The sequence below is a fragment of the Nycticebus coucang genome, chromosome 11, assembly GCF_027406575.1.
Source record: "Nycticebus coucang isolate mNycCou1 chromosome 11, mNycCou1.pri, whole genome shotgun sequence".
NCBI classification, from domain to species: domain Eukaryota; kingdom Metazoa; phylum Chordata; class Mammalia; order Primates; family Lorisidae; genus Nycticebus; species Nycticebus coucang.
The window spans coordinates 100207660-100224982 of NC_069790.1; the positions used below are offsets into that span (position 1 = coordinate 100207660).

The following is a 17323-nucleotide window of genomic DNA, read 5'->3' on the forward strand; positions in this document are numbered from 1 at the left end:
TGAACTACAAGATAACTCTTCCTAACTGCATCAGAAAGCTGAGGTCCCAGGACAACCTTGTAGACTGAAATCTAAGGATGGATTTTTCCAAAGTGACAAGAGGCAAATCCTGGCTCATCTATGGAAGAATACAGGAACAAATGGCACCAGATCATCAGCTAATAAAAATTCAGCTAAAATTTTTAACAAATTAGTAAAAGCTACATGTGGGCTAGCATGAGTATACAGAACCACTGGTGTTCACAGACACGAAAGAACACCCCTCAGCTGCAGGATCTCCACAGAACTCCACTGGATACCCAAGAGAGGAGGCTGGGGATACAGCAGACTACCTCCTTTGGTGGTTCAGCGCTGGGGGAGAGGAATGCAAAAAGCTCCCACAGAACCCTTTTCCCTCATGTACTAAAAGCTTTAGTCTATAGAGGAGAGCCAATAAACCGTGTCACCCCCTCAAGGCCCAGGTTAAGACCCACAAAGACTACACTAGGAGTAAAAGAAAAAACCTCTATCCTTACGGAATAGGCCTAAACAGTCTTAAGCTTATAACACCACCAATAACACTGGAGGTCTCCTACCACTGAGAGATGGGCAAAAGAAATGTAGTTTGCACAATACCTGCCAGATGCACGGCAGAGCACACAATGTCACAGGATAGGCGAAGATCACTGAGAAAGCCCTACCAACGAGAACAGGGGACAACAGAAATCCTGAAGACTAGGGTCAATCAGGGCAACAGAGAATTTTCCTGCTCACCACTTGCTCCGAACAAGCAAATGAACAAATACTAAATACATCATACTCAAACTCTAGAAAGCCAGAGAAAAGAAGAAAATATTGAAGGCAAGCAGCAAAAAACGACACAAAGGTAAAAAGTTACTTGTTAGAAATGAGGATCCCGAAAGACATGGATATACCTAAATATAACCCCAAAAAAGAAGAAAAAAGAAAGTTAAACAAGAATCATATACCTAATGTAAATTATAAAACGAGTATGACATCCCAATTCAAAAATGAACGCGAGGACTTAAATAGACTTTTCTCTAAAGATAACAGAATGACTTTCTCTAAAGATAACAAAATAAGCATATGAAAAGATACTCAAAACACAATTAGCCATCAGGAAATGCAAATCAGAACTACAAAGAGGCCAGGGCTGGTGGCTCATACGTGTAGTCCCAACACTTTGGGAGGCCAAGGTAGGACCAGAGTTCAAGATCCATTTAGGGCAACATAAGTTAGCCACCCACACCAAAAAACGTTTTCTTAAATTAGCTGGATGTGGAGGCCCGTGTCTGTACCCCTAGCTACTCAGAAGGCTGAAGTGGGAGGATCACTTGAGCCCAGGAGTTCCAGGCTACCATAACCTATCACAGGGCTATTGCACTTCAGCCTGGGTTAAAGAAAACACCACATGACATCATACTCACCAGGATGGCTATAACTGAAAAGACATACAAGTGCTGGTGACGATGCAGAAAAACAGGAATGCTAATACATTACAGATAGAAGTGTAAAATGGTGCATGGTACAAACCTGGAAAACAGGATGCCATTCCTTGAAAGATTAAAAATAGAATTATGCTATAACCTCAAAATTTCAAACACTTGTACATGAAGCCAAAAAGTGAAAACATCCCCAGTGTCCACTGAGAAATGTATGGAAAAGATGAGGCATACATATAGAAATATTCTTCAGTCAAAAAAAAAAAAAAAAAGAAATATTCTTCAGTCACAGAAATGAATGCAGTGATGATATACACCGCAGCATGGATAAACCCTGAACACATACTACCCTGTTTCCCCGAAAATAAGACAGTGTCTTATTTTAAGGTGTGCTCCCAAAGATGCGCTAGGTCTTATTTTCAGGGGACGTCTTATCTTTCCTGTAAGTAGGTCTTATTTTTGGAGGATGTCTTATTTTCGGGGGAACGGGGTATATGGAAGAACTCAGTCACCAAGTACCGCAAACTGTTTGATTCCATTTATACAAAATGTCCAGAACAGGTAATGAGTGGCTGCCTAGGGATGAGACTCTGGGTGGAGGGAGGAAACAGGCCAAAGAGTAAGGTTTCTTTTTGGCCTGATAAAAATGTTCTAACCTTGATTTTGGTAATGGATGCACAAATCTATAAATATGCTAAAACCGCCATTGAAGTATATACTTTAAATGAGTAAATTGTAGTTGTGTGAATAATATTTCACAAAAACTCTTTTTTAAAAAACAGGCAAAACTAATCCATGGTGAAATAAGTCAGAATACTGGTTGTGTGGGAAGAGGGGATAATTTACTGGAAGAGGCATTTCAGTTTTCAGTAATCTATAGGAGTAATAAAATGTTCTATGTGCTTTGATGTTATTATTGATTACTTAAACGTAGAAAGCGAAAAGCCACTAGCTGTACACTTAAGATGGTATACTTTACCATACAGTATGTAAGAAAATTACTTTCAATAAAAAAGTTTAGAGTAGGCTGGGTGAGGTGGCTCACGCCTATAATCCTATCATTTTAGGAGGCCAAGGCAGGTGAATTGCTTGAGCTCAAGAGTGCGAGACCAGCCTGAGTAAGAGCAAGACCCCCATCTCTACTAAAAATAGAAAAAAACTAACTGGACATTGTGGTGGGTACCTGTAGTCCCAGCTACTAGGGAGGCTGAGGCAAGAGACCGCTTGAGACCAAGAATATGAGGCTGCTATGAGCTATGATGCCACAGCACTCTACCAAGGGTGATACAGTGAGACTGTCTCAAAAAAAAAAAAAGTTTAGAATCATTACTATGGGAACTGCTACCATTACAAAAAAATAAATAAGAAAAATATGTTTAAAAAAAAATGTCTGGGACCGGGTGAAGGCCATGTAATCTTAGCATTCTGGGAAGCTTAGGCAGGTAGATCCCTGGAACTCAGGACGGCCTGAGCAAGAACAAGAACTCATTTCTACTAAAAACAGAAAACTAGCCAGGCGTTGTGGCAGGCATCTGTAGTCCCAGCTACTCAGGAGGCTAAGGCAAGAGAATCTCTTGAGCCCAAGAGTATGAGGTTGCTGTGAGCTACGATCCCCTGGCACCCTACCCAGGGCAACAGAGTGAGATTCTGCCTCCACATACATACATACACACATACATGTCTATTAGCAGAAAATTGGTAAGACTACAGATCACAACTTCTACATTGCTGAACAGTTCTCATGGCGATATGTACATACTACAAAAGTCCTAAGATTCTTTTCCACAGGTTAATTTAAAATGCTGACATGGAATATACCAATAACTATATAACTTATGCAAGAAAAAAGCTGGCAAACACAGAATCACAATTATTCTTATTTTACAGTACAAAACAATTTTAGTCTGAATTGTTCTGTAATGAAATAAACTTAACCAACATAGAAAAGATGTCTCCAGCAAGGATAAAATAAATCCTTACTACCACAGTACCCTTGACTCTTTATGGGTCAACTGTAGAACTTTATACTTTAACTGAGCCTTTGTTCATCTTTTCCAACAAAGGGTAAGCTTCTCTTGTTCAAAAGTAAAACACAACCTTAATTATCTCTGCATCTCCCCAAATCCATAGATAAATACTTTGGCTGTAACAGGTACATATTATACTGTTAAGTATGAAGCAAATGACAAGATACCATCCTCTCATGAGTTGAATACATCTCTTTGTTCACCCAAACATGAAGCCCATTCTTTTTCGAGACAGTCTCACTATGTCACTGTCAGTAGAATGCCATGGTGTCACAGCTCATAGCAACTTCAAACTCTTGGACTTAAGCGATTCTCTTGCCTCAGTCTCCCAAGTAGCTGGGACTACAAGCGCCCGCCACAACACACAGCTTAGTTTTTGGTTGTAGCTGTCACTGTTGTTTGGCAAGCCCAGGCTGGATTCAAAACTGCTAGCTCTGGTGCATATGGCTGGCGCCCTAGCTGCTGAGATACAGGCGCCAAGCCATGAAGCTTATTCCTTTACTAAACAGCTAAGATACTTACTGGTTTGGAGACCCCTATCAGGACAAAATCAAAATGTTTAGAAAGGTCAACAAAAAACTAACAAATCAGTTCTTTAAGTTACACACAATGGTTCTGAGAAGATGAGACATTTTTCTTTGAGTTCTCACATTTGCAGAACTTCACTGGCCTTGCCAGGATGGAACCTTTGTTTATGCAGGGGTCCTCAAACTTTTTAAACAGGGGGTCAGTTCACTGTCCCTCAGACCTTTGGAGGGCCAGACTATAGTTTAAAAAAAAAAAAAAAAACTATGAACAAATTCCTATGCACACTGCACATATCTTATTTTGAAGTAAAAAAACAAAACAGGAACAAATACAATCACACCGTCTCATGTGGCCTGCAGGCCGCAGTTTGAGGACCCCTGGTTTAAAGAATGTATTTTTTTACATATTTTAGTGATAAAAAGAAGATCAACATTTTGTAAAATCTGAAGATTTAAAAACTTCCGAAAATTTTCAGTGACAGGAACCCCAAAATTTAAACAAAAAAAAAAAAGGAGTCTCTTCTGGAATGTACTTACTTTAAAATGTTATCAGTATTTCTGAAATAGGAAAAAAGAAGAATGATGATATTTGGATCTAAATAAATATAAAATTTGCATCTTCTAATGCTCTTTATTATCTAGTTCTTAGTGTGTGTGTGTGGTTTTTTAAACAAAAATATAGATAGCAGCTATATGTATTTCCCAAGATAGTTCTATGGGGAATTGGTCTTAGAAAAATTCCTGAATTATTCTTGTGCAAATGTACCGAGTAGAAGCAAAAAGAAAGGAGTTATCTTCTAATTTCAAGTAATTTTATTTATCTTGATAGTGCCTTACCTACAAGTCAAATGGGCCTCTCCTTTGAGATACTGTGTTTCTGTTTTGGAATAAGAAATAAATATTAAAGTTACCTTTAAAAAAAAAAAAAAAACCTGAGCAAACTTGAGAAGTAAAGCTACTAAGTTGCCAATGAAAAAAATCACCTGAGGAGATACTTGCCACTACTAAAATGTTAAGGATCATAATTTATCACTTTATATTTTTAATTGTAGGAGGGTTTAAGAATTTGACATCCAAAAAGTAGCAAATAATCTTGCTCTGGTCACTAAGTCAGAAAATAACAACCAAATCCTGATACTACAGTACATTGCTTACTGTTCTTCCCATCCATTAAGGGACAGAAAGAAGGAAGAGAATCAAGGAAAAGAGACTCTTTACAAGGAGAGAATAAAGCACTTACACTTCATAGGACTTCCTAGCCAGAGATGCCAGGTGCTACCCACTGAAATCCAGGCTTGAACTAAGCTTCACATTTCTGAAAGGACCATCTCAATCGAAGCCTGGGGCTCAGAGTCAGCAGGAGGAAGCTGCAGCTCCCACTAGCAGCACATTTCAAAGAGGCTGCAACAAGAGAACATTTTCCATTTAAGAATCTAATTTCAATCTTCCATTTCACAAAGCAGTAGCAGAACAGGCTTTTATATCAGTCTTTTCAAAAGATATTTCCATAACTATGTGAAGAATATGAGGCAGACTATGGCCCAGCAATCCTTTCACTAACATGCTTTAAAGTCCTTCATTATAGTTCACAGCAGAGCCTGAAAGTACTTTCCCCCTTTCTTCTTTAATGGTGCACTGTTGCTCCAAGACTCACTTCTACAGCAACATTTCTAAAATTGCCAAATCACTGAGCAGGGCCTCAACAATACAAGCACACACTCAGATAGGAGCCTGAGGCTTCATTAGCTGCCAAGAATTAGAAGCAGATTAGGGCTGCTAGCTAATCCTACACAAAAACTCCTTGAAATAAGCAGAATTACTTAAAATACTTCACTAAGTATCAAAAAGGTCTGGCAAATAGAAAATGAGTTTCTGGAAATACAGATAATTCCATGAGACTTGAAAAGTAACATAAAAGTGTCAGGTTGCACATTTGTTTCAAGCATTTCAATCAGTGACTAAACTATACCTGTATTTGTTAAATGAAGACTCTGGAAAAGATTTATAGTATACCAGGTGGAGTTATTCAGGAAGGGAAGACTAAATAAGAACGCAGAGTAAAAAGAACTCTAAAAAGAAAACTATAAACCAGCCAAAACAACATTTTAGACACATGGCCTGAGATAGTACAGAGCTAGAAAAACTAGGACTTCCCAAATCAAGAAAAATCATTTTCAACAAACAAGAACAAACTAATTTTTTAAGTCATCAATTATCTTAAATTCTCATTCTAATCCTTTATAAGAATTTTAAAAATATATGACAAATTGCTAGACTTGCCATAACCAATTACTTTCTGATGGTTTTCTTGCATAGTGGGAAGAGAAGACAGTTTGAGAGGGTATTATTTAAGAAAAATATAAGCTGAAGGGCACAGATAATCATCACTATCTAAAAATATTTTTCAATATAGCTTCTTCCGCAAGATGGCCTGAAATACAGAAACCATGATGGAAGGAAACTTAGCCAGTATCTTCATCACAGCAGTAATGAATAAAGGACTCCCACTCTTCAAAACAAGTTGTAAAAGAAAAATAATCATAAAGTCCCTAGCAAACTCTCAGAACCACAAAAAAAAACCCTTGTATGCATAAAAAACTTTTCTAGAAACAAAAAAGCTCATTTATAGAAATAAGTTCAGCCAACTTAAATTTTCACAACCATCTCTATAATAGGTAATCAAAAGGAAAAAAATCATTTCCATATGAAAAGGAAGATATGCTTAGCTAAATACAATTATTTAAAACATAAGTCCATCAGACTCCAAGAGAAATAACTCAAAAACTTTCCAAATCAATTTCAGGAGACCATAGTGCCCACGTGCACTGTTCTACCTTAATGTCAAAGGAATGAACCAATAAGGCCACATAACAGCACTGCACACAGTAGTCTCCCCAGTTACTGCTGAAATCTCAGGGCTTCTACCAAGTGTTTTCAAAGAATCCTATTTCATAAAGACCTCTGTAGTTGAATTCTGGCTCAACTTTGTAGCTGTCAGTCATACATGCCAAAAGGTAAAATATTTGTTTCCTAATACTTTCATTTTAGAAACTCTACTAGAAAAGGAAAATTAAGCCAATACTTTTAAGAGGTTCTACATGCCAAACACTACAAAATTATCCCCGTTAGCAATACTGTGAACTTCCAAGAAAAAGAAATAAGGTTCTCTCTAGGGCTTCATCTGTAGAGCCTTAAAACACTCTGGTAATTACAGTTATCATGGTACAAGGCAAAATACAGAACAGGTAGTCTGAGTTATCTCAACTTCATATAAATATAATTTGTTTTTATGTTCTACAGAACTAAAAATTCCATAAAATGTGGAGAAAGTATGGTGGTTCCTCAAAAAAATAAATAAATAAGTAAACAAACATAAAATTACTATCTGATCCAGCAATTACACTTCTGGGGAAATTACATATACAAAAAAATTGAAAGCAGGAACTTCCACAGATAATCATATAGCAATGTCCACAGCAGCAATATTCATAAAGGTGGAAGCATGCTTCCACTGATGGATAAAGAAACATGTAGTAAATACACACAATGGAATATTATTCAGCTTTATAAAGGAAGGAAATTCTGCTACATGCTACAACATGACTAAACCCTGAGGATATTATGCTAAGAGAAAAGTCTGCCAGAACAGGCTAAATGAGGTATGTAGAATAGACAAAATCATAGACACAGAAAGTAGAATGGTGCTTGCTAGGGTGTGTTTAACAGGTATAGTTTCAGTTTGACAAAATGACAAAGTTCTCAAAATGGATGGTGGTGATGGCGCCACAAAAATGTAAATGTACTTACTCCCACTGAACTGCATACTTTAAAAATGATTAAAATGGGGCAGCTCCTGTGGATCAGCACCGGCCCCATATGCCGAGGGTGGCGGGTTCAAACCCAGCCCCGGCCAAACTGCAACAAAAAAATAGCCAGGCATTGTGGCGGGTGCCTGTAGTCCCAGCTACTCTGGAGGCTGAGGGAAGAGAATCGCCTAAGCCCAAGAGTGGCAGGTTGCTATGATGCCATGGTACTCTACCAAGGGTGATAAAGTGAGACTGTCAAAAAAAATGATTAAAATGGTAAACTTTATATCCTGAATATTTTGCCACAATAAAAAAATTCCACAGTTCAGCGCCTGTGGCTCAAGCAGCTAAGGCGCCAGCCACATACACCTGAGTTGGCCGGTTCGAATCCAGCCCAGGCCCGCCAAACAACAATGATAATGACAGCTACAACCAAAAAATACCTGGGCATTGTGGCGGGTACCTGTAGTCCCAGCTACTTGGGAGGCAGAGGCAGGAGAATTGCTTGAGCCCAGGAGTTGGAGGTTGCTGTGAGCTGTGATGCTACAGCACTCACCCAGGGTGACAGCTTGAGGCTCTGTCTCAAAAAAAAAAAAAAAAAAAAAATTCCACAAAACCTACTTTCCGTTTCCCCCATAAGCATCAGTGTAATCACCATGACAAAATGCTGAAGAAATATCTGAAAAGCTTTGGAAAAACTGTTATAATTAGAAAACATAGCAGTGCCTGGCTTATTATACCCTCAATGAATCCCCAACAATAAAAATAAAGAAAGAAAGAAAGAAAACATAGCAGTGCCCTGATAATTTTATATCCTGAATCAAACTATCAACTCTGGTCCAAGGCCTGACAAGAAATAAATTAATCCAAATATGGAGAAATGCCACCAGATAATAGACTACTATGCCAACAGAAATACCATCACAAATTCACACACACTAACTCAAATACTCCAAAAACATGAAATGCTCCGAATTTATACTGCCCAATACTTGGAATGTGGACAGTAGAAATAAGAAACCAATTTTAACTTTTATTTAATTTTAATTAAAGTAGTCACATACAGCTAGTAATTATCATATTGGATGATTGGTCAACTCTTTGGGAGAAAGGCCTTTGGTTTTTTATTATTTACTTACATATTCCCAGTTTCCATCAGTGCAAGGCATACTATAAGCCAATCCACAGAAATTATGTACAAACATTTCTATTTTCTAGGCTTTCCTTCAAAAGCCTTATTTTTTTTATATAACAAAGAAATTTTATTCAAGAACAAAGAGAAAGCTTAGAGCACTTCCAGAGAGAGTTGGAAGTGGGTCCCTCTCGTGAATGAGAAGAGGTGAGAGAGACCTTGTGAGGGTGATAAAGTGAGAAGAATCTGTCTCAATGAAAAGAAAATAAATACAATTTGCAGATGAAGACAAATTCTGAGTTATCCAATATTTGAGGTACCTTTAGAGGTACCTACATGCAGATAGTCTATCAATAAACATTTTCAAAAGCCTGTGGGTAGCAGCTTGATTTTTCTTTTTTTTTTTCTTTTGAGACAGTCTCCTTTCTTGCCCCTGGTAGAGTGCTGCTGGCATCATAGCTCAAAGCAACCTCAAACTCTTGGACTCAAGTGATCCTCTTGCCTCAGCCTCCCTAGTAACTGGGACTACAAGCACCTGCCACAACCCCCGGCTATATTTTTAGAGATGGTGTCTCAAGCTGATCCGCAACTCATTAGCTCAAAGGATCTACCCACTTCAATCACTCAGAGTGCTGGGATTACAGACATGAGCCACCATGCCTGGCCCTTTGATTTTTTTTTCTTAATAATCATAGTTTACTCCTTCAACCATGGGTATTAAACTATATAAGGAAATGTGACAAGTATTTAGTGGGGGTGCAAAACAAATTTTCAAAAAGGTTTAAAAAAAATTGGCAAATGCAATAAAATAAAGGGACCTGGGCATTCAGTGGGAAAGAAATGACTTTTAGCTGAAAAACATCAGTTCAGACTTTAAAGTAGAATTTAGGTTGTGCTTTGAAAAGGTGGGTTAGTTTCTTCAGGTTTGGAAAGACAGGGTTGGGAAAGAGTAAAAAAGCACAGAAGAAAGAAATCAAATAACAAAGGTGTGCAAAGGTAATGTCCCTTGCCCCTAACGCATTTACTTACTGTAAGAAATATTACAGCAGAAGGTTGTATTACTATCTGAAGGTTGATGGAAAGGACTGAGTAAAGGAGTCCGGGCACCAAGACCTCCACCTCTAATCCGAGCAGTCTGGGAAGAAGAGGTAGGAAGATTAACTTGAGGAATTCAAGACTACTCTGGGCAACATACCAAGACCCTACTTCTACAAAAAATTAGTCAGGTATGGTGTGTATACCTATAATCCCAGCTACTGGGGAAGGTTGGGATGGGAGGATCCCTTGGGGCCGGGAATTCCAGGATGTAGTGAGTTATGATGGTGCCACCCCTCTCCAGTCTGGATGAAACCAAGACCCCATCTCTACCAAAACAAAACAAAACAAAAAACAACCATACAGGCGGCACCTCTGGCTCAAAGGAGTAGGGCACTGGCCCCATGTGCCAGAGGTGATGGGTTCAAATCCAGCCCCAGCCATAACCTGGAAAAAAAAAAAAAAAACATACAAGTAGTCTGAAAATGCAGATCAGACATGGGCTGAACCAAACATCAAAACATCAAGATCCCAGAAATTTCAGAAGAGATGCTGAGCTAGATCTCACAGGAAGAAAAGCAGCTGGATATACCCATGCTGAAGTTTTGCCATATCAGAGGGAAAGAGTGACAGTACATTCAATAGAGTAGAATTATGGCTCTTGGAACCCAAATTTGATAAGGACAGAGATAAAGACAGGAAGACCTGATAAAGAAAAAGTACCCTATAATCAACAGACTGGGGTTTCAGTGAAATTCAAGAACTAATGCACATACTTCTGCTTAAGATGACTGAACTGCATGCAGCACTTGGGAGGCTGAGGCGGGTGAACTGCCTGAGCTCACGAGTTTAAGACCAGCCTGAGCCAGAGAGAGACTCCTCTAAAAAAAATAGCCGGGTGTTGTGGCAGGCACCTGTACTCTCAGCTACTCAGGAGGCTGAGGCAAGAGGATCACTTGAACCCAAGAGTTTGAGGTTGATGTGAACTAAGACAACACGGCACTCTACCAAGGGTGAACAAGTGAGACTCTGCTTCAAAAAAAAGAAAAAAGATTGAACTGATCGAGCACATCTATTTGCTTTTAGGTCCCTTCCAAAAATCCGCTAATATTTAGATTAGTAAAGAGATTTATAAATAAATAAGCAAAAACTCACAAGGAAAGAATGGAAACAGATGAGAGATAACAACAAAACTGAAGTCGGAGAGCTACTGGATAAATGTAGCAGATGTGGGATGGCTCTAATGTGTCTGGAGGTGGGAAGAGAAGATGAGACAAGAATAGGGAAGACAGGGGGCAAACTGCTTCACGTTGCAAAAGCCCAGGAAAGCTGGAAATTAAAAGCACCAGGTACATCTGAAAGACGAGGCATAGGTGGAACAAATAAATAAAGGGGTGGGTTCAAAATCTGTACAAGCAACAGTTAGACTCCCAAAATGTTCTCCCTGACTCCAAGCAGCCAGGCTACTACTCTCCCATTAGAACCAAAGACTTGAGGTTTATCGTGGAAAGAATGAAGTAGAGGGACTGTAAACTCTTGGACAACAGACTCAGCTAAAGACAGAAGTATCATACTAAAAACAGATTAATTTAAAGTGTACTTAACAGTGAGATCTATCCCCTGGCCTCATGCCATCTGGCTTCAGAACTCCTAACCCTCAGGCAGAAGACTAGAAGACTCCTCTCAAGATAAAAGCAGCAGTCCTTGGAAAAAAAAGAACAACACAAAGACAAAGAAAGAAGGGGGTGAAAGTTCCCTTCTCAATTATATCCATCAAATGAGTGATCCAAGAATAGATCATGGAATCTAGGAATCAGTGGATCCAACTCAACAACCACCAAGTGAAGAGAATTCCCCAAGGTAGTGTCAAAACAGGGATCCCAAGACAATAATTATGCAACAGACTTAGAGACTCGGATCACAATGGAGCAGGGGGATGGAAAACTCTCAAGATTGATGTTTCCTTCAGCCAAAAAAGAAAACAGATTACCAGTTTGAACAAAGACCGGTATATTTATATTACTGACAGAGATTTTCTGATGAATCAGCGTAGATTTATAGAAAACAAAGCAAATGTAAGAAATTTTAAAAAAGAAAAGAAAAAGGTATTGATAACCACCAGGAAAAAAAAGTTGCACAAAACTTCTGTTTTAAAAATAAAATTCTAAAGATTGGGCAGGGGAGCTTCTGCCTATAATCCTGTCATTCTCGGAGGCCAAGGCAGGTAGGTTGCCTGAGCGTACAGTTTGAGACCAGCAAGAGGGAGACCCCTGTCTCTAAACAGCTGGGCATTGTGGCAGGCACCTGTAGTCGCAGTTACTCAGGAGGCTGAGGTAAAAGAATCGCTTGAGCCCAAGAGTTAGAGGTTGCTGTGAGCTATGACACCATTTTACTCTACAGAGGAAGACAAAGTAAAACTCTGTCTCAAAATAAATAAATAAATGAATAAATAAAGTAAAATATTGTAGTGCTGGGCACAATGGCTTCCACCTGTAATCCTAGCACTCTGGTAGGCTGAGGCTGCCTGAGCTCACAAATTGGAGACCAGCCTGAGCAAAGAGTACAATCCTGTCTCAAAAAACATAGCTGGGCATGTGGTGAGCACCTGTAGTCCCAGCTACTTGGGAGGCTGAGGCAGAAAAATCACTTTAGCCCAAGAGTTTGAGATTGCTATAAGCTATGATGCCACGGCACTCTACCAAGGGTAACAAAGGGAGACTCCTGTCATAAAATAATGAAGTGAAATAAAATTCTAGGGCTGGGCCCAGTTAACTCTCACACCTGTAATCCTTTGGGAGGCAAAGACAGAGGAGGATTGCTTGAGAGCAGCCTGAGCAATATATTAAGACCCTTACTCTACAGAAAATAGAATTAGCTGGGAATAGTGGCTGACCCTGTAGTCAAGAAGTTGAGGCAGGTGGATTACTTGAATCCAGGAGTTTGAGGTTGCAGTGAGCCATGACACTTTACTGCACTTTAGCCCAGGCAACAAAGTAAGACTCTTGTCTCAAAAAATAAATAAAAATAAAATTTTAAAATTGTGCTAAAAATTAAAATTATTTAAAATTTAAAAAAATAACTACATGAGGTTGAGATTCTTGAGTTGGCAAACTGGTTTTGTGGGTTGTGATCAGAGCAAAATGTCTGAATTAGTGATTTGGGGGAATTGGTGACATTTTAGTACTGAAAAGACTCCGGATATGACTGTGTAAGCAGATAGGTAAAGAAAATGAAAGAATCGGCTAGGCATATTGGCTCTCTCCTATAATCCTAGCACTCTGGGAGACCAATGCAGGTGTATTGCTTGAGCTCAGGAGTTTGAGACCAGCCTGAGCAAGAGCGAGACCCCATCTCTACTAAAAAACATAGAAAAACTAGCCAGGCATGATGGCCCACACCTATAGTCCCAACTACTTAGGAAGCTGAGGCAAGAGGAACTCTTGAGCCCAAGAGATTGAGGTTGCTGTGAGCTATGATGATGCTACAGCACTCTACCCAGGGCAACAGAGTGAGACTGTCTCAAAATAAAAAAAAGAAAAAGAAAGAAAATGAATGAATCAAGAGGCCACAGCATTGGCTAAATTGTCAACCCACATGCTGAAGATGCCTAAAAGTGATGTGTGTGTGCTAGCTATTTTTCAGTTCCACTTTTCCACCCTTCTGTACCATGTTTCCTACTCTAATAGACTGACCTGTGTAGACTTTACCATCAGGTTATGGTGTACCTTCCTGGTTGGGTTTGCAGGAGATTAGGAAAATAAAGTTAGGATATTCATCTCTCCAGCTCCACCCAGGTAAGGGCACCTTAAGCTAACTGAGTGCCTTCATCAGATAGTCACCACTCCTCTCAAAGGAGCCAATTCTGTAATTCTCTTCCCAGTTCAATCAACTACTCCCTCACTCATCACTTCTGGCCTAGGAAGTAAACAGACTTACTACAGCTTCTGGTAGCATTAAACTGCATCTTACACAAATACCTTTATAAAGTCTCCTCTAATTATCCTGTGAAGTGTGCCATATGTTCCTGTTAGAACCCTGTAATAGTAGTGATGACTAAATAAGGTTGCAGCAGAGTACAGTGGAAGGAAAGAAAAGTGACCAACACTTTAAAAATTGCTAACATAGGCTCGGCGCCCGTAGCACAGTGGTTACAGCACCAGCCATATACACCAGAGCTAGCGGGTTCAGACCCGTCCCACGCCAGCTAAACAATGACAACTGCTACAAAATATAGCCGGGCGCTGTGGCAGGTGCCTGTAGTCCCAGCTACTTGGGAGGCTGAGGCAAGAGAATCGCTTAAGTCCAAGATTTTGAGGTTGCTGTGAGCTGTGACGTCACGGCACTCTACCCAGGGTGACATAGTTGAGACTCCAAAAAAAAAAAAAATTGCTAATGTATTTTAAGCTCTATGATCCCTAATTTTCTAAGCTCTTTGTAGATTCAATCACTGAATCATCAGGGCTAGCACCTGGTAGGCAAATATTGGTTTAAAATACACACAACAGGCTCTCACCTGTATCCTAGCATTCTGGGAGGCTGAGACAGGCAGATCACTTCAGCACACAAGTTCGAGACCAGCCTGAGCAAGAGAGACACCTTGTCTCTAAAAATAGCCAGCATTGTAGCAGGCACCTACAGTCCCAGGTCCTTGGGAGGGTGAGGCAAGAGAATCACTTGCGCCTAAGAGTTTGAGGTTGCTGTGAGCTATGATGCCACAGCACTCTACTGAGGGCCACAAAGTAAGACTGTCTTAAAAAAATAAATAAATAAAAATAACATAAAATACACACAACAATAAGCAGGTTTAGTTAGGAAGAGGGGACTTCTGTGCATAGAGGTAGCATGCATTTCTTCTATTTATACCTTGAAAATTTTAAAGATCAGGAAATTGCATCTCCCCTGGATCACAGAAATTAAACACTAAATGAGATCATATGTGAATGATTTTCTTGTGTAACTTAAAGCGAGTCTTGCTCTTTTATCTTCCAAGGAGATAAACCAGGACTTGGATCCCAGTTTTTTCAATGTGCAATTTTCAAAGTCAAGGTTGCAAATTTTTAAAAATATATACTTGCAACCTAGGGGCAGATTTATAGGACAGCGCACCTTTAAAAATCAGTCATGAGTTAAAATAAATTGATAAAAAGGAAAGGCACCAAAAAAAAAAATATATGCCTTTGAGTAAAAATGCAAAAATAAAGGTAAAGGTGAGTATTTTGTCACTCTGCATAAACCTCTTTTGTTTTCAAAGTATTTCACAATTTGTAAAGTAAATCTTACATTTAGGAGGAAAGTCAGCAAGATCACCAACTACACACATTCACACATAGATAAAGCACAGCAAAAGTAAGTGTGGAAGTTAGGGGATGAATCATAAAACGTGAATCAAAGAATATGAAAATACAATAAATGTTAATAAGTGCAATTAAACACCTCATTGGATGTTCACAGTTACGTGGAATTTAGCAAGGTGGATATAATATCCATCTTGTATCCAAGGGATAGGATCTAAAATTCAGTGAAATGATAGACAATACGAAGCAAAATGAGAATTACAAGGAGTTTCTAAAAGCAAAATTGTTTTCTTCATAGTGTTGCAGTGCAAAACAAGGAGAATTCACATGTACGCGAATCTAGAAACCTGAGAAGTTTCGAGAAGAAAGGACTCGAACTGGAGAGAAAATAGGCAAGAACAGTGAGACATGAGTAAGGCTACGACTAGGAAGAAATTACCAGATGCAACACTTGGACACGGAGGGGAAAGACGGATAAAGCATCCTTAAGTGGAAGGTGGATAAACACAGGGTGGGTTTAGCAGAAAGACGACAAAACGTAAAAGCACGGCCTAAGAGGCAACAGCAAGGGCAGAACTTAAAGAAGATTGGATTAATGCCTCAACCGAGGAGTACAGGACCTACAAATCAGATCGTGGTGTGGGGAAAGGGCCAGTGCACGACCCATCAGCTGCAACTAGCGTCCAAAAAGCGGCACAGCTGAAGCTTCGCAGCCCCACCCCACGGCAGCAGCTCCTCCCCAAGAAGGACCTCACGAGGCCAACCGCCGGGCTCAGGCTCTCCCCTCGAGCATAGGTCCCACCCGCCCCGGCCCCGCGGCGCAGACCCGCCGCTCTGGGCCCCTCACCGAACGCTGCAGTTCTCCGAGCCAAAACGAGGCGCGCTCCTTTCCGCTGGGATCTGGGTCGTGGTAAAGCGCCTGCACTGCCTGGTACACTAGCTGCAATGTCGGCTTTGCGCCTTCCATGGTGGTGGCGGCAGTGGCAGCAGCGAGCCTCTAATTCTTCTCCCGAGGTTTCCTGGGTTGCTCCCCCTTAGCGCTTCCTCACTGTCTCGGCCACGACCGCTCCCCGACTGGCGCCATCTCCTCCTCTTTGGCCGTTACTAGGGTAGAGGGGTTCCCGGTGGAAGTTGCCCCCTCGGAAACACCAGCAAAGTCGTATTCAGGTTCCTGGCCTTACAGCTGTTTCTCCTAGACTTCAGACTTCTGAGACTCCAGTGCTCGCCTCTTCACTCAGTGATTTGCCCTCAGAACCTTATCCTCGCACGACACAAACCACGCTGTGTACCTAAGCCGCGTTTACCCGGACCGGAAGCGGCGGCACCAATACCTTTGCCACATTTCCGCCTGGTGCACTACAAACGGCCTCCTTCCCGACCCGCCTCCCCTTGTCTCCCCGCCCCCTCCCGGAAGTGACTCCATCGGGCCGGGAGCCAGAAAGAAGCTGTACCACACCGTTCTCTCGGTTTTTCGCTTACAGCTGAAGCTTTGCGACTGACACGTGCTCCATACCAGAGATGCTTTCCTCGCCTTGGAAATGTATCCAGGTCATTCTTCCCCTTCCGACTTCCTCATCCCTCTTCGAAGAATCCTTTCTGTTCCCAGTGGTCAGGGCGCATCTATTCAACTATCGATAGCGACCACTGTAATGAAGATCCAAAAATGTCTTAAGACACTGTTCCTATGCTGTCTCTGCTGGAGGAGACAGTCATGTAGCCAAGGAACTATTTTACAGACCTGAGATGTGTACCACATTGAAATAAACCGAAAATGCCTAGAATTTGTTCAGCTCCCCTTTCAATAAAGTTCTGTGCCCAAAAAGGGTCCTTGGATCTACTGTTCTAAACTCCAGTGCACTTTGCACACATCTTTAGGGTTATTCTTAACATTGAATTGTATTTTTGTGCATGCCTTTTTTTCTAAATCAAAAATCCGTGGTCTCACAATTCACAAAATAGAAATCTTCCAGTCTGCGCTTGGAGAAATTTAGGACAGTTTAGTAGACCCAGGTACTCAGGAGTCTGAGACAAGAGGATTGCTTGAGCCCAAGAGTTTGAGG

General features: G+C 40.5%; 1 protein-coding gene across 3 annotated transcripts in view; it reads right to left on the reverse strand.

Annotated features, from left to right (window-relative positions):
• Positions 1-16896, reverse strand: part of TNPO3 (transportin 3) — a 108823-nt gene extending 91927 nt beyond the window's left edge. Inside the window, exon 1 of one of the 3 annotated variants that reach the window (XM_053608892.1) lies at positions 16111-16896. In XM_053608892.1, coding sequence (XP_053464867.1) covers positions 16111-16230 — 120 coding nt within the window. In that variant the 5' untranslated portion in view covers positions 16231-16896. Of the gene's footprint in view, positions 1-5236; positions 5378-16110 lie in introns of those variants that run through there. The other 2 variants (XM_053608891.1, XM_053608893.1) reach the window with 2 other exon arrangements.
• Between the last annotated feature and the right edge of the window lie 427 nt (positions 16897-17323).